This window comes from Anas platyrhynchos, chromosome 14 (assembly GCF_047663525.1).
Source record: "Anas platyrhynchos isolate ZD024472 breed Pekin duck chromosome 14, IASCAAS_PekinDuck_T2T, whole genome shotgun sequence".
NCBI lineage: Eukaryota > Metazoa > Chordata > Aves > Anseriformes > Anatidae > Anas > Anas platyrhynchos.
This window is the reverse complement of record NC_092600.1, coordinates 237,383-261,343: the sequence shown is the minus strand read 5'-3', so window position 1 is coordinate 261,343 and position 23,961 is coordinate 237,383. Positions and strand designations below refer to the sequence as shown.

Here is a 23,961-nt window from a genome sequence, read left to right as displayed (position 1 = left end):
CACACAGATATCACTGCCTAACAGTAAATCAGATAAAGGGATCAATTCACTGTTGTCTGTTCTCCCTAGATCTGATTCTTAGCTGTTCTCATATACTGGACTACAGACGTTATTTGATTTACAAGATAAGTCTCATCATGCACTGTTGCATGCCCCAAAACACCTGAAAAGGTCAAGGAAGGAACACAATCAATCATATAGAAAGATATGACACTCTTTGCCTCAGCTTCTGTTGTGATTTTTGTCCCTGTATAACTTCACTGAAATTATTGTTTAATTCTAGAGTAAAAAACCATCCTCAGTCTCCTTAGTGACAAGCCTGATGGATCAAAAAGGCATATTTATCACTGAATGTCATGCTTGGAGACTCCTCTCTTTGCCTTCCTTGTGGCTCCTGGCCCCCTCTGTCTGATAGTGCAAAGCTCACACACCAATTCATTTCGTTCATCAACGAGCAACGTGTTCCTGTCTTCCAGCTTCCGAATTGTGGCATTCAACTCTGCTATCCTCTTCTGGTTTCTCCGCAAGTCCTGTTTATTGGTAACAACATAATACCGTTACTAATTCTTTCCAAAATACATTTCGGAAAATAATCTCCCAAAACCACATACTAGTCAATTTAAGCTGTCATCATCATCAAGTGATTTTTTTTTTTTAATGATACTTACTATTATGGCAAAAATGTGTTGTTTGTTGTTGTTTGCTCGTTTGTAAGAAATCATCTAGTTTGGGGGAAATTTTAAGATTGAGAATTTCCAGTTGTTAACAAAATTAAAAGAAAAAACAAAAAACAAAAAACACAAAACTGATGTTCATATGTTTTCTGATAGGGGAAAAAAGCAAAAAGCTAAAAGCTTCTAGCTTTTCTTGCCTTCTCCTACACATTCTTCTACTTGCTGAGCCATGAAAAAGTAAGGACATCCCTTTCACTGTCAGTTGCCTTTACCTTCTTATTCTTCCTTTGCATATGTGTAAATATGTGTATATACATATTTTTTGTGTAAATGCCATGTTTAGTCACTCAACTAAGGAAGTTGCATGCCTTGTAAATGAAAGCAACAGCTACATGTGTAGAGAGCAAGACAGAGAAAGAAGAGGTACTCCTGAGCTTCCTAGATTCCCCCCCACCTTCTCCCTACCAGTCTTCCCAATTTTATGTTTGTTTTTGGGGATGCAGACTACCCAGATAGTTATGATTCTTTCAGAATAGCACTTACTATTTAAGATGCCTTATTTTTGTAAATACAGCAAATGCAGAAACAGAATTACAAAGCTTTGTCCAACTGGCCTTTTCTTAGAGGAAGCTACAGTTATAACTTCTCTGTAGTGAATAAGAGTGGGAATGTTTTCCCAGGGACCAAGAATTTTTTTTAAGCAAAAGAAACCAGCTACGTTTCTGTTTTGCAGCATCCAGTAAAACCTGCGTACAGGGCTGCTGCAATGCTCTGAACCATCTCCAGCCCTTCCTGGTATCTCTCTCTTGGGACTGCTCATGTTACACTCTGCCTCCTTCACCAAGAAGAGCTGTTCATCCAGAGCTTCCTTCTGTAGCTGCAGCTTCTGCACATAGCCTGTCTGTGTCTCCAGTTCTTTCTCCAAGGAAAATATGATCCTGTCTTTAGCCTTGATCTCGTCCATCTGATGAGAAAAACAGAGCAACAATGTTAGTGTATAAATGCAAAAGCATTTCATCTTTGTCCAATCTAGGACTGCATGATTTACTTAACACCAGCACTCACCACTTAAATCTGCTACATCATATCACACAAGCTTGTAAACAATACTCTTTGAAGTTTTGGACACAACTGTATGCTATCATATACAGTAACAGATTCGGCAGCCTTTCACAGAGTGAAGCCTTGGAACCAAGCATGAAAAAATATGCAAAATGTCTCAGCTCTTGTAACGGCAACAGACACAGGGTAATAAGATACAAAGCTTCAAAAAACGGATGAACAGTTCAGGCTTTCACCTTGCATCTTGGTCAGTTATTTATAATACTGAAAACTAAGTCTATACCCCAACAAAAACAAAATAGTTTAGAATAGCTCCTGCTTAAATAAATTCAGCTACAACAGCTGAGATAGTACAGGGTACAGACGGTTTCTTACAAATTCTGTGCAAACCCCTTATTTCTTACAGCTGATCGACAATGTTCTTAATCTTCATCTGAGTGCAAATGATGACTGGGAAGAAAATTTTAAATTAAAGCTTCTATTAAGATCAGCACATTTATTATTATTTGTTTGTTTTGGGTTTTAAACCTATTAAACTGACTTTACCTCAACCCATGATTTTTCTAACTTTTTACCATCCAATTATCTTCCTCCTCCCATTGTAGGGGAGGAGGGGAAGGGAGGTAAGTGGTGGCAGTGGAGTGCTTAGCCACCTACCAGGGTTCAACTACAATGCTTTAAGCTCAAAAATACCACTCTTCACACTGTTTAAATCACCATTTCTTTTACTCAATTGTCAAATCTTGAATTTCAGTTTTCAAACTACACTTTCCAATGTAGTAAGCAGGCTCAGCTCGTGTATGATAGGGAAACACAGCCACTTGCACCATTGCCAATTTTGGGTCTCATTTTGCTCATTCTCTCCAGTAATTACTGAAGGCTATATGAATATCAAAGCAAAAGATCTCTCTTGTTCTGCCATGCTCTGTGTTTAAGGTGTTTAAGATACCATCATCATGGTTAAAGAAACTAATAAGCTGTCAGTGCAAATGCAAACATCTTCTTTTTCTAATACTTTGCATGGCAGATGTATTAGCATTTCAGCAAATCAATTCCTTATGGACTGGACACAACTCTTACTCTATGGAGTTATTATTTGCCCACCTAGTGGTCACTCTAGTGGATTCACCATGATCTATCTGATGCTGAGATATGATAATGCAACATTTTTATTACTTTTGCAAACCGAGGTGCTTTGCAGAGTTCTGTGATTAACAAAAACCTGAGAGGTACAGGAAGCAAACTCACGACAGCATAAAACAACACGTGAAATGTTTTGGTGCTACTAACCAAGCGGCGAATATCCCTCTCACTCTCCCATTTGATCTTAGAAATGGCTTCCTGGTGGGACTGATGCTCACTCCGAAGATCACCCGCCTTGATCTTGTCAGCTTGGATCATATTGTTAAGGGCCTCATCTACCTGCTTTTTTGCAGACTTCAGTTCAGTAATTTCCTGCAGAAGCTTAAGGCGCTCAGAGTCAAACTGTTTTCTGGCCTCTTCACGTGCCTCAATAGTCAGCGCTGTCCTTACTTTATCACTGCTCCCATCCCGCAGTGCACACAACGCTGACTTGAGGCGCTGGATTTCACTGTCTCGGACTTTTACCATCCGTGTCATCTCCTGCTCGTGCTGTTTAATGAGGTTCTCCCTCACAGCCTGCAGCTCCTTCATTTTTTCCTCATGAAGTTTGGCTTTTAGCTCCGTGATCTGCACAGTCTGCTTGCGCTGCTCCACTTCACGGATACGTTTAGTTTCTTGAGTCTTCTCTCTTTCTAGTTTAGCAACCTAAGTTGAGACAAAATGAAAGTCACCTGCTACCAAGATGCTGTTATCAAAACAAGCCCACCCAGGCACACAGCCTTATCAAATTGAAGAAGACCCTGCTGCAGACCCTAGATGCTCCTCCATCCTCCTACCACAAAATACAGGCCAATTCCTACAGCCCTCACATAGATTTTGCACTGTCTTTACTCAAGCCAAAGCATTATTGTCTTCTCTAGGTATCTTGCCTTACTCAGTGAGGCTACACAAACTTTCATTTTCCCTTAAGAAACAAGATCCTGTACATATGTATGCATTTGTCTAATAATTTTTTTAACCCATCAGACAATTTCAGCCAAATTCATGAGAAAAGTAGAGAGCTTAGCAATAGCAAGATTCCTACAACTGTCATGACCATGGGCAGTCAGTTACATGAGAGAGAAGTATGTGCATCTATAGGATACCACCTGAGGTAAGGTGAGAGTCCGAAGGACCGGAAAACCTCTCATCTTTTGCAGATTTTCTTATCTATAAGTGAAGCTTTAATGGGCATATGCAGTCAGCTCTTGAACATGAATCCACAGAAAAGCATGCTTCACTAGTTATTACACCAATGGAACAGCTAGCTTTACTTAAATAATGTCCTTTGCTACTCTAGATTAAAGATAATTTTTAAAGTTCTTGGACCATTCTCTGGAACACACAAGAACTTTTCAATGGAAAATATTCAGTGCAGATGTTATTTAAAGTTGGTATGTACTTGCAGCTCCTACTGACTTCTCTGCAGGACTTCAGAGGTTATCAATGCAGTAGCTATCTGTAATAACATCATATGCAAAAAAGTGTTTTTCAGCCAGGGACTAAAAAGCAACCTCTTTTAATCACATCTGTATGATTCACGTGAGAAATTCAAGTGCCACTGCATAGATCACTTTTGAAAAGAAAGCTACACGTACCCTTAGTGTCCCACCACCCTCCACCCCACCCTGAAAATCCTTAGGCAGGTTTTTGGTTTGCCTTCACTCCTTTTTCAGTCTGGGTTCATCTTTGATTTTGAGTACTCATGACTAAAAATGAGCCTGATGCTCTCTTTATTTCTTTAACTGTTGTCTTCCTGTTTATTAAAAAGGGAATTGAATGCATTACAAAATAAGGTGTAATTAATGTATGTGATCTGTTCTGGCATGACATAAAAAGATACACGTAAACTTTCAACAAAATAGTTTGGGTATCACTATAGCACAGTACAGACCCATGCAGGACCTGAGTACAACCCAAGCTAAGTACTGGTATGCCTGGTTTTATACCTATTATTTTCCAGGCTGCCTAGTTTATCTAACTGCCATTAGGTGTTAAGCTGATGTGTACATGCACCTTTCTGATGGAAAGAAAGGGAGAGAGAGTGAGGGTCTAGTGGGAAAAAGATTACTGTATTTGAGGTAACGTGAAAGAGACCTGCTCAATAAAAGACCATAAGGGTCCTCTTTGAATTCAGTGGTAGAATGAATTTCTTGCTAGTAGAGACAGGAAAAGATCCTATTGGTTTGAACCCTTTGTGGGATGAGCAATTTCTTAAAACTCCTTCCGATTGTTGTGTGACTGTCCATTTTGGCATCTTATTTTTAACATCATTTTACAGATGAGGTTGTACTAAGATGTCCATTCTGAACATGCTTATGTCTAGGGGAAAAAAGCTAAAATCTGATTTCTACATCACAATTAAAATTGCAATGATAGCTGCTCCTCTAGATACAAATTGCAGAACATTTCAGAATTGTGATCTGCTTCCTGAGACTGTAGTTTTTAGCCCCTTGCTCCTCCATGATGATAATTCCTTTGATATCTGGAGCACTCAGTCTCATTTGGTCGCAGGAACAGATGAGATGGACCTATGGATAGACCTCCTGAGAGATACTGAAGCACAAACTATTTCATTGTTTTGTTCATGTTCTGCTCAAGTCCTTTCCATTGTTACTCTGAAGCACATTTAAATATATTTCAGATAACATATTTTTTCCAGTTTTGAAGGCTTTACTACATTTGTTGCTCTCATTATTTAGACCCTTCCATAGCTGCAATGCTAAAAAAACAAACAAACAAAACAAAAAAAACAGCAAGAATTAGAATATAGTGGAAAGCACTACAGAATCTCCCTTGGCTATCAGTTTTCTTATTGGCCTCCTATGGCTCCTTAAGAAAATAACCAAGTCTTGCCTACGCGCAACATATGAATGACAGAGATTGTAGGGAATACGCAAAAGAAGTATTTTTGCTTTCCAAGTCTGTCATTGACCATATGAAAGAAAATTATGCAGAATGAGTTTGAAAGAATTATGGTATCCGCTTCCTTATCTTCACTGCTTGTAAAAGACATATTGAAGATTGCCTTAATCTCACTCGTGTTCATGCAACTTTAGCATTTACCATATAAGGGTTTATTGCACAAAAGATGCACTCTGCGTATAAAACACAGATGCACTGTGAGTGCTACTAGAAGCATCCTAAATGATGAGGGAGCAGCACTTTGGAGAGCAAAATTGACACTGTTTTGCAAGGCCGTAAGAGGATCACCTGTGGGAAAACTGATGCTGCCTGCAAGGATTTTAGCAGAAGGTGTGTGGGGTTTATGCAGAATAGGTGTAAAATAACAGCCAGGATTTTATACTTGGATAACAACTGGCCCATTTACCTTTTTACAGGCTACAAAGGCTGAAATAGTGTAACAAGATCATAGTGTCTTTCAAGGGCTGCCCTAGTGCAGATGATGCAGGAAAAGAGTCAAGACATCAGCAGATGATGTAGGGAAGAGCTGAGGCTGCAGCCCACAGCCCTGAGGTGGTACCAAAGACTTCTAAAGTTTATGTGAGGAACCTCAAACCTTCACAGGTTTGTATAGACAGGGCCATGGCTATACCCTCTACACGTGATACTCAGCTGGCTTTTGACTAACTTTGGATATCAGACTGTTATGCTGACAGACCACTGGTACCTGAACAAGCTTGAAATAATATATACATACCTTAGTGTACAAAATACAGTTCAGCTGCACTGCAGATAGATTACAAGGATCCACATGGAATTTCATGCTATACATTTAAGAACTACTTCATTCAACTTTGAAATAAAGACATATCTTGCTGAAATATATTCAAAAATTCACTTATTCAAAAACAGCAACAGTACAGAATTTCTAGATGCTGGAAATTAAAAAAAATAATAATATAGTTAGAGACAATCTGAGTGGATAGTATGAAAAACACTAATTGGAATATGGCCAAAGATGTTACAAAAAGTATACCGTTCCATTTGAGGGCCAAAGTCTTATTAAACTTGTACCTTGGTATTTCACTGAGGTCTTTTCCACTGAAGCAGCAGCACATCATACCACTGTTCTAGAGAAGAGCTGCATCTGTTGATTCCTGTGCTGCTGTTTTTTTCCATGTGTTTCTTTCCTTCAGTGCAGACACTTTTATTTAAAACCAAACCCTCACTCACCTTAGATTTCTCCTGGTGCAGCTCAATTTGAATGTCTGTCAGCTTGGTCCTGAGTTCCTCATTGGCAGCTTGTAGGGCAAGAATCAGTGCCTCAGGCTTTTCGCCCTTGCTACGTCCTTTTTTTGACATGATTTCTTATCAGCGAGAGTCCATGTGTTTACTTCTTTCAAATGTGAACTGCCATCTTTTTCTGTTCCTTTCAGTACCAGTTACTTTAACGCCTACTGGGTGGCAATCCTTAAGGTTCCGTCCTCAACAGCTTTGGAAGCTCTGTGAGAAATAAGACATACTATTATTTATCAGTGGACACTGCAACATGACAGCTCACATGGTTATGGAACACAAGATAGCTCACTTCTCCAAACACTGCAATCTTTGTCTGAAAACCTGCAAGGGAGATTCCAGCACAACCAGGCTTCTTTATGCAAGTCTGACATAGTGGTGGAAATTTCATACATGCTCTTTTCTTTTTCTCATAAAGGGGCACCATGCGAAGAAGATACACGTTTGTTTACCATAAGGATTAATGATGTTGAGACTACAGGATTGGAGAGGACAGGTCATTTAACCCAAGCCTTACAGTCTGGGATAACCACAAAGCAGGCATTTTAGTCTGAAGAATCTATCTACAATCTCTTCCTGCTATCCTTCCCAACCCTTGAACTCTCCCAAGATCCTGTGCCAAACTGACTTTCATACAACATTCCTACAGTCTACTACAAGAAGAGAGAAGCGCTGAAGTCCTCATTAGCATTCTGGGTCTCTGTAGAAGCAGAAAACTAATGACATGCAAAAGCCTGTATCAGACCAGAATTTGTCACCTTTGCCATTTTTAAGGGAATGCAAAAAAACTAACCAACAGTTTCTGTCAACTACATTTTTGGGAAAATTCTGTCCTAAGTCAAAATGATATGGTAAGCTTAAATCCAGGCACATTAGCAAGATATGCAGATAGGGAAGCTAAGATGGGTTGTTTGTGGTGTTTTTGTTTTTTTTTTCCATATCACTGGAATATGAGTGTCCCTCTGTCCTGCATGTCCCATGTACTTTTTTTTTTTTTTTTTTAATATTTTTCATATTAGTTATTAGCACAGACTGACAGCCTTGGATAAAGAGATATTCTGTCTACCCACAAGATAAATGTGGACTTGTACTTGATGAGGGGCAGTTTTTCACTGTAGGAGAGAAATATATTTTTCATCAGCAAGGTGTCTGTTTTCATTGACAGCCTCATTTGCAAGGCCAGACATATTCCTTTAGGCAATATTGATTTCTGTGTGAATGAGTAAATTCATAAGCACATGGAATAGGTATGATTAAGAGTTCATTATGAGTGTGATTTATCTCATGCCTCTGAAGGGGGAGAGGAAAGTATGGCTTAACCCAGCAGACAGCTAAGCACCACACAGCCGTTCTTTCATCCTCCCCCTCGGTGGGATGGGGGAGAGAATCAAAAAAAAAGTAAAAGCTTGTGGACTGAGATAAAGACAGCTTAATAGGACAGAAAATTAATAATAATAATAATGTGTGCAAAACAAGTGATGCACAATGCAATTGCTCATCACCTGCTGACCAATGCCCAGCCCCTCCCTGAGCAGTGGTCCCCCCAGCCTGGCCAGCCATCCCATATTAATTCTTCAGCATGATGTCATATAGCATGGAATATCCCTTTGGCCAGTTTAGGTCAGCTGTCCTGGGTCTGTCTTCTCCCTGCTCTTTGTGCATCACCAGCCTCCTCACTGGCAGGGCAGTATGAGAAACTGAAAAGTCCTTGGCTTAGTGTAAGCGCTACTCTGCAAAAATTAAAACATCAGCACGTTATCAACATTATTTTCATTCTAAATTCAAAACACAACACCATACCAGCTACTAGGAGGAAAATGAACTCTATCCTAGCCAAAGCCAGGGCAAAAAGGAAAGATATTGCCATCTTAAAATGACCTCCTCAGCATCCAGCATAATTAAAAGGGATATAGTTACTCTTCGGGAAGCTGTATCTTTTCACCTACCAAGGCTACCTACCCTTTGAGATGGAAGGGCATAGTGAGTTTCTTCATATTGGATCATATTACTTTTAATGCACAAAGCTTGATATTTATGCCAAATCGTTAGTATTATTAGTATTTCCAAATATCTGCTTTACCAAAGCTTGCATGCAGATCCTTGCAGACTACAATGAGGTAATAACCTTTCTTATAAATCCCTGGGATACCATGTCCCCCACAGGGTGCTAATTATATTGATGAAGAACACTGTCCCAGCAGTCTGCTGTGGAAATCTAGGCAAGTGAGGAGGCTCATTTCACCTGCTGCCATGTCCTTACTACACTGAGTACTTGCAATTCCAAAATAGTGAAGGAAGCCAGGCAGATGTACTGATTTTCAGCAGCACACATGATCAAACCCTAGATTTTAAGTCCGAGAAGAAACAGCCTCAGTCTTTAGGTAAACAAACTCCTTTGACTTTAGTGGAATGAACCCTTTGGTACATAGATCTCCCTATGAAGTATACAGTGCATAGTGCTGATATCATAAGGCATATCTGTCAAGGAAATTAAAAACATCATAACATTCCCAGATTGTGAGAATAATGTTACCCTATTAACTGTTTCAAATTCTGGTGGCATATTTGGCCATGCAGCTATTTAGAGATTGCAAGAAGCATCTGTCAGATGTCTGTAAGCAAAAAGACCATCAGAATTGCTTATGATGAATGGCTGCCAAGTACAATAGCAGCAGAAGCATCTCCTATCAGCTTTGCCCTGTTCAGCACTTGCTAGTAGAATGCGTAGGAAATATTGGAGCCGTCAGAGCCATGAAAATACCTAGTTAATCAAGATTGCTTAAAAAAAAAAAAAAAAAAAAAAAAAAAGGGCAGATTTCAATCCAAGATAACAGGATTAAGTCCATTCCTAAAGCATACTAAATTTAGTCTGGAACCCACCATGAGAGATTCCATTTTGCTCCTTGCCCTAGAAAATCCATCCACTAAATTCTTGAGTAAAAGCACCGCACATTTTCTTTGAGATGTACCTTCAATGAAAGTCTAAATGAATTCCCTAAAGAATTTGCCACACTTTTTATGTGAAGAAGCAACACATTGCTACAGGCTGTGAAGAATTTATCAGCAAGAAATCATGGCTATACTTGAATACTTGAACTTACTTAAATTTGCTCCTGTATGGAAAAAGTACGTTGTTTGAATCTTGTTGTTGTTGTTGTTTTTGAGATCAACTCAAGCTTAGCTGCATGATATAAGCACGTAGTAGAAGTGTGTTCATATTCACACTCCCAGAGGTTCAACGCAAGTGCGCAGATAACGCTGTACTTCGTCCCATGACAGAACGTGCCTTAAAAAGTCACAGAATCACAGAATTGTCTAGGTTGGAAGAGACCTCAAGATCATCGAGTCCAACCTCTGACCTAACACTAACAAGTCCTCCACTAAACCATATCGCTAAGTTCAATATCTAAAAGATGGTGACTCCACCACTTCCCTGGGCAGCCCATTCCAATACCTCACAACCCTCTCAGTGAAGAAGTTCTTCCTAATATCCAACCTAAAACACCCCTGGCACAACTTTAGCCCATTCCCCCTTGTCTGTCACCAGGCACATGGGAGAATAGACCAACCCCCACCTTGCTACTGCCTCCTTTAATGTACTTATAAAGAGCGATTTTCCAGGCTGAACAAACCCAGCTCCCTCAGCCGCTCCTCATAAGACTTGTTCTCCAGTAAATGCTTCAAGGAAAGCACTCTGTAATCTTTAACATTATATTTAAAAAGACAAGTGCAACTTGATGAGCAATTGCACTGAAAGCTTCTTACCTAGTCTCTTTAATCTTCTGTTTTCATCCCTTCCTACAAATTTCACTCATTGCTATTACTTTTCTTTTTTCTTCCATGCTTTCCTTTTTTAATTCCCTCCCCTTCCCCCCCCCCCCTTTTTTTTAATTTCCCTTTCTCCTTTTTTTTTTTTTTTGGTTTGTTGGTTTTGTGGTTTGTTGTTTTTTTTTTTCCTTTTCTTTTCCATTGCATTCTAGGCTAACTTTCTGTGTGGGTTTGGTCATATGCTAGCAAAAGTAGAGAGGAAAAATTCCTACTCCTGATCCCAGAAAACATGGGACTCTGAAGCTGTTCTGAGCATAAGAGCAGTGTTTCTGATCCAGTACTTCATCGCAAAGTGATTGTTACATTCTAATATTTGTGGTATTAATAGTCTGAACAAGTGTGCTTGTCTTAAAGTTCATATTAACTGTTCAATTAACTATCACTGAAAGGAATGAACTTCATTGGGTTCTGAGTATTTGAAGATGGGAAGAGGAGAAAATTCTTCCAAGCCAAAAAAACTACTTTTTGAAATCTGTCTCCAGTTACAGCTTGCTGGTAGATTTTCCACCTCTAGTTCATATTTCTTTCTCCTGCAAGTAGTTGTAAGTGAAAGGGTGTGCAAACAAATGTAAAATAATTATAGGGTGACTTTTTCTGTACTGTTTCCTTGTTATGTGCTATATGTAGTTAATGTTATAGAAAAAGCTGCTGATATTGTGCATGTTGATTTGAAAACTTTGCTCAGAACTCAACACACACAAAAGTTCAGATAAATTTTCCAGATTCAAACAGTATCATTTCTGTATCTGTAACAAAGGCAAAATAAATAAGGTTATGAAAAGCAGGTCAGGTCTTAAAATCAAACTTCTGAATAGCAAATATATTACATTCAAAGTAGTAATCAATTACTGTTTTTCATACAGTAAATGTAGTACAAAATAAGTTTGTACAATGCTCTCAGACATATGGTTTGTTTTTGGTCCTGTATGGAGCCAGGAGTTAGACTCAATGATCCTTGTGGGTCCCTTCCAACTTGGGAAATTCTGTGATTATTCCTTTATCTGAAGTGGTGAGGAAACTGCTCTGGATTTTGCTCCTAATGACAACCTATGGCAAATCCAAACTGTCTTTAACTTCTAAATTGGTGAAGCCAACCAGAACAGATTAGTAGGGGCAGAATATATCTGGTAACAGGCTTCCCACCTGAGGAAGTTGCCTTGGCAGTCAGTTCAGATATGCTTTCTTGTTAAGGTATGTCACACCCCTTATCTAAAAGGATATAGAATAAAACAGTCCCATTAAAAATACCTGAAATTTGGGGTGTGGTGGAGTTCAGCAGCCTGAAGGAATGCCTTCTCATTGTATTCTTCATGGCTAGAATATCATGCAAACTAGACTCAGACACATTTCACTGGATATCCTTATTAGCATGACCACCAAGTGGGCTTAGAACCAAACAGCAACACCGAGCAAGTCGTATATCTGACATGGTCCAGAGGTGAATCCAGGGGAAGTACTCTGTGTTTGCAGACAGTTACAGTTATATGGAAGATTTTTTTCTAAATAAAATAAAATAAAATATAAAGCCCTCACTTCTGTCTTCCCGTGTTAAAATGCAAAAAATCACTACTGTCATACTGAAAATTAATTTGACAGGTTGGGGTAAGGCTATTTCAAAACAATCTGTCTTTAGGTAAGGCTTTGTCATGACAGCTTAAGGTCCAAAACTGGCTCCTTTCTCTGTTTGGGCTTCTGCTGAATGAGACCCATTGCACAAAATACCTTTCTAGTCTCACTGGAATAATAGTGTAAGCGCAGGAGAAACAGCACACTCTTCGTGGGGGATGTCCAGCCAAGTATGAAGAGGCATGACTGCACACTAATCAAACAGCCGTAGGCATATACGCTCCAGTTTGCACATATGACAAGCAAGCCTGTATTTATATCATGGAAACTGCTTTGGGCCTCATCAGGAAAAGAGCTGAGGCCATCATTCTCTTACAGTGTTTTAACAGTTCCCTTCTTTACTCTCCCCATTTGGAACAGGAGTCTTAACCACTTTATCTTGTTTTGCTGTAATAAAGATTAGAGGAATCTAGCCAGACCATTTTTGTCTTCTGAACCATGACTTTACTTTTTGCATGAATTACATACAAGACTAAGACATCTAAGACTGCAGCAGTGAGCTCCATGTGAAACACAGGAGTTCTTACTCAAAGATCAAAGAACACAGTTTTTTATGGCTATCTTTAGCAAACTGATACAAATGCAAGCATGATGAGTGGTTTTTTAGAAAAGCAATAACATGACAATTTCCACAGAATTTAGAAAATCAATTAAAATCCTTTAAAACATATTCTAAAATATAACCCTTCCTTTCAGCAAAGCAAGGTGTCTCATGTGCCAGATTTGGTGTACTCCTGAATAAGAGTGTTGGCCTGTTTGGATTTGCATACAAAACCCTTAAATCTCAACACAGGAATAACCTTGACTCTGAGTGAACCAAAACACATGCTGTGTCTCCCGAGGAACAAGTACATGTATATATACATTCCCTCAAAGTGGCAGAGACCAGAGTGCAAGCATTTGGCAAAGGTAAAACTGAAACCAAGCATATGCTCACAATATCCTTTTGCACAGAGAAATCATCTAATCCTGATGACTCTTTGATCATCTAGACTTTGAACACACAATAGAAATTACCTCCCTGTCCCCTCTCCCCTCGCCAAAAAAAAAACACCAACAACAACACCACCACCAACAACAACGAAAAAACAACAACAACAAAAAACACTAAGAATGTCTACTCCTGCCTATTTTGTGCCCAAACACTCAGTGGAATTTGGGACTAAATACCTTTAAAACATATAGACATACCCTGCACTCCTGGGTTTCTGCTTTTAACATTTCAAAGTTCAGAACTAGAAACCTTGAGCTCTGTTCCTTGTAGGAACTGAGACAGCAGCAGCAGATTAGTATCGCACCCTCGTGTTTAGCTTCTTCTGTTTTCCAGTCCACATCTGATGCATCTGCAGTTGATGTCTCACCAATTATCACTCACATATTAGATGCTCAAGTGACAAATACGCACTGCATTTGAGGATCTAGTCCCATCTATCCATAATTCTAGAAAGCTGCTAAGGCTACTGAGCTTCCAAATAAATTGTGCTTAGCTACATAAAGTAGTTTTCACAAAGGAAGGATACTGACCATTAAATCGAAGGCCCAGGCAATGCAAGATGTTATTCACAAGTGTTTAAGGAGTAATATCTTACAGTCTGCCACAGGATGAGAAATTCCACCAACACTTTAGAAGAATAAGAACCTGGCATACAAATGGTGCAGGGAATGGCAAGATTATTCTGTAATGTAACCATTACAGTTTTGGTTCTTCTAACTTTGGTTCTACTAACATACAGAACACTAAGATTTGGTTGTTAACTGTATGAAATAAATTTCATGACATTAGATAAACATCATAATCATCACTTTCATGTGACAGCATTATTATTATTCCCACTTGTGGGTGTTAGCAGAGAAAATGATTGATGTTTGGGGCAAAGGGTTAGGGCAGACTCCTCAACAGTGGTGAAGCTTTGCAGGAACAATCAGTGCTCTGATACTAGATTCCAGACAAGCTTTCCTGCATTAGTGTCAGGATACACATTATTTTGCATTTTCTAGTGGGATTCGAATAAATCCAAAATTAAGTCTTTGCTTTGTCTTATTTACCAGTTTTCATCTGTGCTTTACATTGGTTCAGAATAATATTCATGTGTGAATTATTGCATTCCATGCAGTGTATGTTATGTCACATAATGGAATAAATGATTAATGGAAACTGCGATTCAAAGCATGATCTGTATTATCTTAGTATGAAATCATAATACAGCATCCCAAGATCAAAGAAAAAAATTAGGCTTCCTACAAGTATTTGCATGCCTTTATACAATTCTGTTCTATATTTTTTTTATAGACAGAACATGACAAATTTCATGTGGTAGCAGCTTAAATGTGTTTTATTCTACCAAATGGTGATAAATAGCTCTTCAGAACAAATCCTAACCACTTTGGCTTTTGACTATACAGAAATCATAGTGTGATAGATATTTTTTTTTATCAATACCACAATAATTGTCACAAATATTGAAATGTCTTCAGAACTATACTCAAAATATCCCTCAGATTCAGGCTCCACACAAGGAATACAGGATGAATCTGGTGCTGCTAGGCTGCTAAAATTGCCATTGGCTCTTGCTCTAAACATGAACCAAAAATCCCTATCCAACTTGCTGGCAGCACCATGGAAACATTCAAAAGGGGGCAGAAGCATTATTGTTATCCGCAGCAAAGCCGAGGAGATTTATTAAACCAATATTGTATTATTCTGTGGCTAAAATACCATCTGTCTCTTTTTTAAACAATCGTTTTCCTAGAAGTTACCATGAAGCATACTACCAGTAAATATATGAAATCCTTCCTTATCCTGAAAGGAAATAGAAATTTCCCAGACTCAACAGAGGGAAATATACATGGACACAGATCAGACACACTATTGAAGAATAACAGAATTATCAAATTATTGGGAAAATTATGCACTCCATCAGCTTGCCCGGCTCATTGGAAGATAGGGTCTAAAAAAACATTTCAGTGTTTCTGTACTTTTAGTGTTACTCTAGGCCCATTCTTGGTTTACTGAAAAGACATTTTGTAAAGGTATTTTATAGAAGTAAAATTGCACTCCAGAGACAACACATGGAGCCTGAAAGAGAAATATTGCAAACCACGAAACTTACAGTATGAGGCCTTCCTTCCTTTGATTTTGATTTCAATAAGCCAGCAAAACCATCTTTTATTTAATCAAAATGCATATAAACAAGAAAAGAACAAACAGTGAGGGAAGTGTTTATGTCCAATTCGTGTCTTGTAGAAACACTTCCTTTTTTTTCCATGGTCATAGCCGTCATTATCTATTGTCTTACAAACATCAAAGGAGGATATTTTGTTTTCACTATTAAAAATTGTGAGATATTTAAGTATTTTTTCTATTAAAAGCACCAGATAACTTGTGAGAGTTTTTGTCATTTTTAGCTCAACTCTTGCTACAGCCTATGAAGGTAGATTTACATAAGGTGTCAGACTGCATAAGAAAATTCAGTGTTCTGGCCTCCTGTGTTCACTTCTAACATTTAACAATGTGGACCTCTGTGGTATATTTTTCTTCTTTTCTGAATACCTTGCTTCTGACCAGATCACTACATTCTTGCAGCTCAATATAACTTCAAAACATGTATTTTCTACTTCCATTATATCACTGTCAATGTCCTGCAGAACCTGATGTACACAGTTCTCTAATTTCCCATGTCCTGTATCCCACTTAGCCTTTCATTACATTGCCTGGGAAAATAATCTGAATGTTCCCATTACCATGGGTTATACTCCAAGCTATGCAAAACCTAAGCCAACTGGAACTACAGCTTGTCTCTTCAGATCAGCTTTTCAGAAGAAATGTGAATATCTATGTGAACATCCTGTTAGCCATTCCTATTCATCTTTAACAGTCAAAATGCCTTAAAAAAAAAAAAAAAAAGTGAAAGCAATATTCACTAGAAACACTCAGATTATTCACTTATGAAAATATTGTTACCACAGCTGGTCTTTTTCATTTCTGATTTGTTGTAAATCATACTCTTCTATTGTATGTTGCAAGATAGACTCCCTCAAGACCTCTACAGTCTATGAGCTTTTTAACAGTGGCCCTTAATAGGCAGGTAACATTAGAAATCTTCTTTTCCATCAATGTCATTAATCAGCTGAGGTGCAAGGAACTGTTATTTGCTTCCTCCCAACAAAACAAATTAAAGAACACCATACCATGATTCATCATGCATACTGTAGCTCTATTCATAATGAGACGAACAGAACTCAACAAATATAAAATAAAAGTCAGGAAAAAGCAAAACTCGCATCACAAGTAGAATTACTCTTTACAGCTTATTAATCAGAAGCTGCTCGTGAAATTTACATGAAGATTTTTAGCTGAACTGTGATGCTTTAAATATGGAAGCATCAGCTAATATTGGTCAGGGCATTCTCCACCTATGTAAGCAGGAGATGGGTGGGATTCTCAGCTGGCAAAAGTGTAAGCATGAAACAGCACCCATTAAACCCAGATGAGATACTGGTTCATACATGACATAACAAAGTAGAAAAAACAAAAAGGTCTCATTTATAAGACATTCAGGATACTGTCTTGAGCACCCAGATTTCCATAAAGGCTGCATCTGAAACCAGAAAAAATACTTATGGCAATTTCATAGAGATTTTAATAGGCATTAAGCTACTGTATAACATTTCAAATCAACTTCCAAGGACAATGCTTACATCTTTACTGACTTCACCTAACACAGGTTAACAGGCAGATCACTGACACTGACTGCATATTCCAAGAAAAAGGCAACATGTAGGTCATTCTGTGACCTAAAAAGTACACGAAGCAGTACAAAAGGGATCTGCTAACACAGAATCTTGCAACCACAGGCCAAATACCGCTCAGTTAGTAACACTTACCACTGAATCTGCATGGATGCTTATTTGTTATTAGTTGTGACTCTAAAACACTTGGCATTCTCTCATCTTACAGGTTAATTCTTAAAAACATTGCCAATTTAATTAAAGTAACCATTCATGTAGTTATACGCAACCAAATAGTAACTAACACAATTGTCCTTTCAGCTGTAGATTATTAAATGTTCTTCAAGTGCAAAAGTGCCCAAACATTCTTCATTTTTCTGAAAGTGACTATAACTGACTATAATTTCCAGTCATGGACAGAAAATGGAAAAGGGACGTTACTAAGTGTCATATGAAATTAGAGCAGATACTCCTAGATGATTCTCCAAAAATGACTGCATCTCATTTTGTTCCTCACCAATACACATTGGCAGAAAATAGCAGCTCAGAGAACCTTGAATATTAAGTACAAATAAACACTGGGTAAAAAAAAAAAAAAAAAATGTTTTACCTATGAATAATAGAACTTCAGAAACAAAAATAGCATTTGGGTTCATGAAAATATAATTAAAAAGTAATTGCATATTGTGTATTAATACAATTTTTTTTTTAATTCTTCACTGCAATATTTGTAAACCAATCCTACAACAAATACATGCAAAACAATACAGTATTGATTATAATTAATTTCTATCTATCACTTGCAATCCAAGGATTTTGCATGCACTATAGAAATGAATAATGAAAAATATTTCTGCATCAATTTTAAAAGAAAATCAACTTAGTGAATTTCAGTAAACTAGTGCACATGGAGGAAAAAGATGCCCAGAAGCTCTGACTCTACCATTTCTCTCAACTTCATTTGATCACTCATAATTGATTACTCTAAGCTAATTTGGGAATTCAATGCAATTTTAAGTTGGACATTTGGATGGCTTTTATTTACAGCCCATGCAATGTAAGGCTTAACAATTCTTTCCCCCTAGCTGCTTAAAAAAATTTTATAATAAATGTTTTCAACAAAATACAACAAATAGTTTAACAAATGAAGTACAAGTGTCAACCAGTAACTGGAAGATAATACCTTCCTGGTGCTGATAGGAGGAATTCATAATGTGAAAATGAGAGAAAACTTGCACTTTAGCATCAGCAGTTATCAATTAATTTAAATCAGTCATTTCATTATTTTTGATAAAATATATTCAATCTGAGGTCACAAATTATAACATTACAGAAGACCTGGCTTACCATAGCAGCTGTTCTATCTAAACCATTTCCTCAGGTACCTTAGATTGCTTTATTGTTAATCACAGGGATATTTTATCTAGTTAGAAATGATATGATATATGATGTATGATGTATGATATGGTATGATATGAATGTGGTCCACCCAGTCTTCATTTGTATTCATTATTTGTTGACATCTGTTAAACAGTTAACTGAGGGGTTTCTCATTATGCAGCCATGTACTAAAATAGTTTCTGCATTTGCCTCTTTCTCATTTAACTATGTTATGTAGATTGTCACACCAATTAGTTCACTTTGCTTTTATTCCGACAATAGCTGATTCAGGCTATTTAACATAAGAACAGGCTGTGATGTCCAAATATGATCTTCCAAATAAACAAAACAGGCCCTAAAGTTTCCAGGATGTGTGACGGTTTCTCAACTAACCGCCAGTGATCCAAATTCATGGCAAACAAATCATACAACAACAGGAATTTTAGGGATCTGAACTGAAAGCCTGCATTCGTGAAAGTGCTTGCATGTTGTTATTTTTCCTTTAAAGTTCATTGGATATTTCAGAATCCAATCTGCAGGCTGTGATCAACACAGTTTTTCTGTTGTGTACAAAGACATTGCCAAATACACTCATTTCAACTTGACAGCATTCAGTGTGGATAGACCACAGAGTTTTCTCATGACATGCTGATTAATTTTCTATTTAGAGCCCCACCTCCTGGAGCAAAGAAATTAAATTGGGAAAAGTTTTTTAGTCCTCATATTTTAAAGGAGAAATTCAAATAGACCTTAAAGATACAGAAACTAGAAGTACTGCATAAATGACATTTTAATGCCCTCATGGATTCTGAATGTTGAAAGGTGATGACACAGAGCTACACTTCAGCTTTGCACAGATGTAGATGATGACTAAAGAGAAGGCATCAGAGAATCCATCTCTGAGGATGGGAGGACAAGATTGTTGTGATCTGGTATAGACCAGATTTTCAAGTGATACAGATGTACGTGAGAACGTTGAAAAAGCTACTTCCTGGGAATTAAAGTGAGCTATTAGTTTAGAAACACACATTGCAAACATGCCATTGCAAATTCAGCTAAAATAACCTTTTTACTTGAATTTAAGCATTTGTTTTGTAATCTTGTAACCCAAATATTGCATTGCCATGCACAAAGATGACAGAGAAACCTGTCTGAACCCCAAAAATACAACAAACTAAAAAGTGACCCAAAATTCAGGTATCTAGTAAGGACTATTTGCTGTGTCACAATTTCATGAAGAAAGCAGAAAGCACAAACGCTGACCACAGTGCACACTGACCATGACTCAGTAGCGAAAGACTAGTTGTAAACATGTTCAGTCCCATAGCTCAGTTAAAAAAAAAAAAAATATATATATATATATATATATATATATATATATATATATATAAAATTTACAACTACTTGAATTTCAACCACTCAAGCTACACTTGAGCTATATCGTATGAGACTACAATCCAACACCATACTTTTACAGTTAGAAGGCTGTTTTTATACAGTTTTGAAACCACAGTAGCAACTGTCTCTTGAATGGATGAATAGAGATCAAAATTGAAAATGATTCATTTTGCCAGTTATGTTTCACGGCATTTTTCTTGAATACCCTGAGGTCACTCATCCTGTGTAATGGCAGAGAAGTTATGCTGCATCTTTCCAGCAACATTAAAGCCTCGAAAATAAATGGTTTAGCATATCCCACCATACATTTATGAATGACAACTGCCACTTGTCTTCCCTACACACAACCATGTTTTAGCTGTACCTTATGTTCAATTCCTAATAAGTAGCACAAAGTAGTTCTTAATCAAAAGATCTAGCTGGAAACGGCCAACGGAAGCAGAGGAATCATCACAAACCACTGAAAGGTGACAGGGAGAAGGTTATCAGAAGGGAGACTGAGACAGTTCATTAGTATTTGCGATATCACACAGACTAAAGTTAAGCTCTGGATGGACACTGTAAAAATACCTGGCTCAAATTCATCTCCAAGGTCAGGACCATGTTTCTGCACCTGAGGCACTAACAGATTTTCAGTCCAAGATCAGCAAGTCAGAAATGATGTAGCATCCATCAGTGGCAGCCTGCTCCTTCAGCTCTGCTGATGACCAGGCAATCCCAGCAGTCTACTGGATTGCCCCAGTGCTGAAAAGCAGCAAAGCCCAACAGCAGAGCAACAGCTCCTGGCAGCCACCTCTACCAGGCAACTCCAATGGAAATCCTAACAGAAACTTTCCAGCCTTTCCTCGCCCCGGGCCTCCTTCTCAGGATTTTGTTCACTGTGTAAGTAAGGGTGGAACTGGCTGCAGCCCCCTTAACTTCATCACATCTCTTTGGTCCATGGTGTCTTTTGATTGCTACAAATCTATTTATAGAGCACCCATACCCTACTTCCTCTTCAACAATTAACAGCTAACTACTCTCAGACTTCACCAATACCACAACCATTCCCAGAAAACCTGTTAGAATCACCACAGATTTACCTCACTCAAGCACAAATTTAAATCTGGTCAAGTGCCAGGAAAGCTTGCATTTACAGCACAAAAGATCCAGATTTGAAATTCATATTGTGGAGCAGCAGGCCAGATCAATAGAAACAAAACCTGAGACAGAGCAGAAGCAATAAACCTAACATCATTTCTTGAAATGGACAAATGCTCTGCTTACTAAACTGGGCATAGTAAGTCTAGTAAGACTAGGTATAGTATATGCACAAGTGAAGAATTTGACCCAGCAAACGAGACATAGAGAATGAGATTGCAGCATGTCACCTCAGCGTAATACATAGGGCAGTATCACAACGCAAAGGTTGTAACAATGCATCCCATTATATTTTTCCTTACAAAAGGTCAAATTAATCTTTTAAAACATATACCTCTCTGTTTCTAGCCTATAAGATACTCAGCACCTTATATATATATATATATATACATTTATACATATTCACAGAAAAAAAAAATAGAAACAGACTACAAATGACTATTCGATGCCACAAAAAAAAAAAAAAAAAAAAAAAAAAAAAAAAAAAAAACCCACAGCTCAAATGCAAGACCTAGATTTGTCTTAAGTAGCCATAACAAAGTGAACGACAGCATCCAGTAATTTAAGAATAAATTGCACATCAGCCCAAGTGGCATGTTTCATCGGTTAATGACTGGAAAAAAAAAAAAGACGTGTTGCACATACAAAGAGATGCAGCTTGTGGGGTCTCTGTATGCAAAGGAGCATGTATTCATACACACATCCACAAATACACCAACCCTGAGAGTCCAAGACGTGTACAGGTGCCTTTCTGAAAAGACTTGCTCAGAAAGAAGCCTTGTGCAATACCGTTTATACAAACAAACGGAATAGGCAAAGATGCATCGCGAGTAAAAATAAACCAGGGGAGTGCCTTTACAGCTGCTCTCCGCTCAGCTGCGCTTACTGCCCACCCGCAGATGCCATCTCACTGAGGCCCAGCCCAGGCTCTGCTGGCTGTGACTCTCCGCGCATCAAATTCAGCCCTGGAAAAATTCCTTCCGCTGCAAGCAGAATCACGCCCAGCACGCCGCGCTTTGCAGTGAGGAAGGCGAGACAATGACCAACCTGGCACACAATGGTGCAGGACGGGAGAGCGGCAGAGGTGGATGTCGGCACGGCTGCCGGCGGCATCCCGCCACACCTCTCCCTCTGCCTGCTCTCCACCATCTCCATCTCTGCCTCCTCTCCGCTGCAGCATCTCCGCCTGCCTCCTCCCCATCACCTCGGCCTCCGTCTCACCGCCATCGCACCGCTCCGCACCGCGCCGCCCCGGCCCAGCCCCGCTCCGCCGCCCTCGCCCCGGCCCCCGCAGCCGGCCGAGGCCATTGTTCCGGCGGCGGGGGAGCGGGCAGCCCCTGCGCGGGGCCCGGCGCCCCTCCGGGAGGCCGCCGCTGCTCACCGTGCCGCGGCCCGGGGAGGATGCTGAGCGGCGAGGCACGGGCGCGGCGCATCCATCTTCCCGCTGCCGCGGCGGCTCCAGCGCCCAGCCCCGGCCGCTGCCGGCCTCCTGCGCGCCGACGCTGAGGGCGGGCGCCCGCCCCGCCGCCTCCCCGCGGCGGAGGCCTGCGCTGCCGGGCCGGGGTCTGCGGCAGGCACCGCCCCGCCGCCGCCGCCGCCGCCGCCGCCGCCGCAGCGCCGCGCGCCCGCCGCCATGGCAACGCCGCGGCAGAAGGGGCGCGGGGCCGCGGGCCCCGGCGGAGGAGCCGCGGGAGCGGCCTCGAGGGGAGGAAGCGGCGGAGCGGCGGGAAGGGGCTGCGGCGGCGCGCGCCGCGGCCGAGCGGCCCCGTGCCGGCAGCAGGGAGCGGGCCGGGGGCTCCCTGGCGGAGCGGGCACCGCAGCCGGCTGCTTGGGCCGCGCGCAACCGGCCCGGCGGGGCAGCGTCCGCGCCGCTCGGGCGCGGGTCGGCGCCGCGCAGCGGGCTCGGCGGGGGCGGGCGGCCGCGCTCGGAGCCCCCCGCTGCAGCCTCCCCCCGCGGAACGGCGCCGCGGGCTGCAAAGCCGCCCAACGGCAGGCACCGGCAGCCTGCCCGCGGGGGGGTGCGGCGGGCGGGCACGAACCTCGGCGGTACCGCGTTCCGGCCCAGGCTGACATAACGGGAGCTGTCCGCACGCCCGAATAAGCCGCCCGCTCTCCTGCTTGTGTGTGTGGTCCAAGCCTCGGTGAGGCAGTCGTGAGAGCAACGGGCGCGGAAGCACATCCTCCTCGGTTTCTTCAGGTGCTTCCTCGTCTCCATCCTTCCGGATACTGACAGGGGTATCCCTGAAAGAGGTCGGTAGGCTACCGCTAGTAAACGCATCAAGAATTCCAGTCGTTGTCCTCTTGGCGCTTTACACAGAACACAAACGTGGCTGCTAAGCCTGGTCAGATAAAGCATCAGCTTTTCTGCAAAAACAGGCTGTTCTTTTTGTGGGCCAACTGAAGACAAACACGCTTGGGTTGGTCTGTTTATCTAAGCACACCAACGTGCAGGAAACAAAGATGAGACGCTGGAGAGCAGCCTAGCAGAGAGGGATCTGGGGGTCATGGTAGACAGCAAGTTCAATATGAGCCAGCAGTGTGCCCTGGCAGCCAGGAGGGCCAACCGTGTCCTGGGGTGCATCAAGCACGGCATCGCTAGTAGGTCAAGGGAGGTGATTGTCCCGCTCTACTCTGCGCTGGTGCGGCCTCACCTCGAGTACTGTGTGCAGTTCTGGGCACCACAGTATAAAAAGGACATGAAACTGTTGGAGAGTGTCCAGAGGAGGGCTACGAAGATGGTGAAAGGCCTGGAGGGGAAGACGTACGAGAAACAGCTGAGGGCACTGGGCCTGTTCAGCCTGGA

At 40.5% G+C, this 23,961-nt stretch overlaps 1 protein-coding gene across 10 annotated transcripts in view; it reads right to left on the bottom strand.

Annotated features, from left to right (window-relative positions):
• JAKMIP2 (janus kinase and microtubule interacting protein 2) overlaps positions 1-23,327 on the bottom strand; it is a 52,231-nt gene extending 28,904 nt beyond the window's left edge. For 5 of the 10 annotated variants that reach the window (XM_072023443.1, XM_072023442.1, XM_072023444.1 and 2 more), the window contains exons 1-6: positions 22,540-22,728; positions 6,996-7,265; positions 3,027-3,524; positions 1,429-1,638; positions 669-722; positions 432-530 (exon numbers count right to left, since the gene is read on the bottom strand). In XM_072023443.1, coding sequence (XP_071879544.1) covers positions 432-530; positions 669-722; positions 1,429-1,638; positions 3,027-3,524; positions 6,996-7,124 — 990 coding nt within the window. In that variant the 5' untranslated portion in view covers positions 7,125-7,265; positions 22,540-22,728. Of the gene's footprint in view, positions 1-431; positions 531-668; positions 723-1,428; positions 1,639-3,026; positions 3,525-6,519; positions 6,664-6,995; positions 7,266-22,205; positions 22,440-22,539; positions 22,729-23,197 lie in introns of those variants that run through there. The other 5 variants (XM_027468150.3, XM_072023446.1, XM_072023440.1 and 2 more) reach the window with 4 other exon arrangements.
• Between the last annotated feature and the right edge of the window lie 634 nt (positions 23,328-23,961).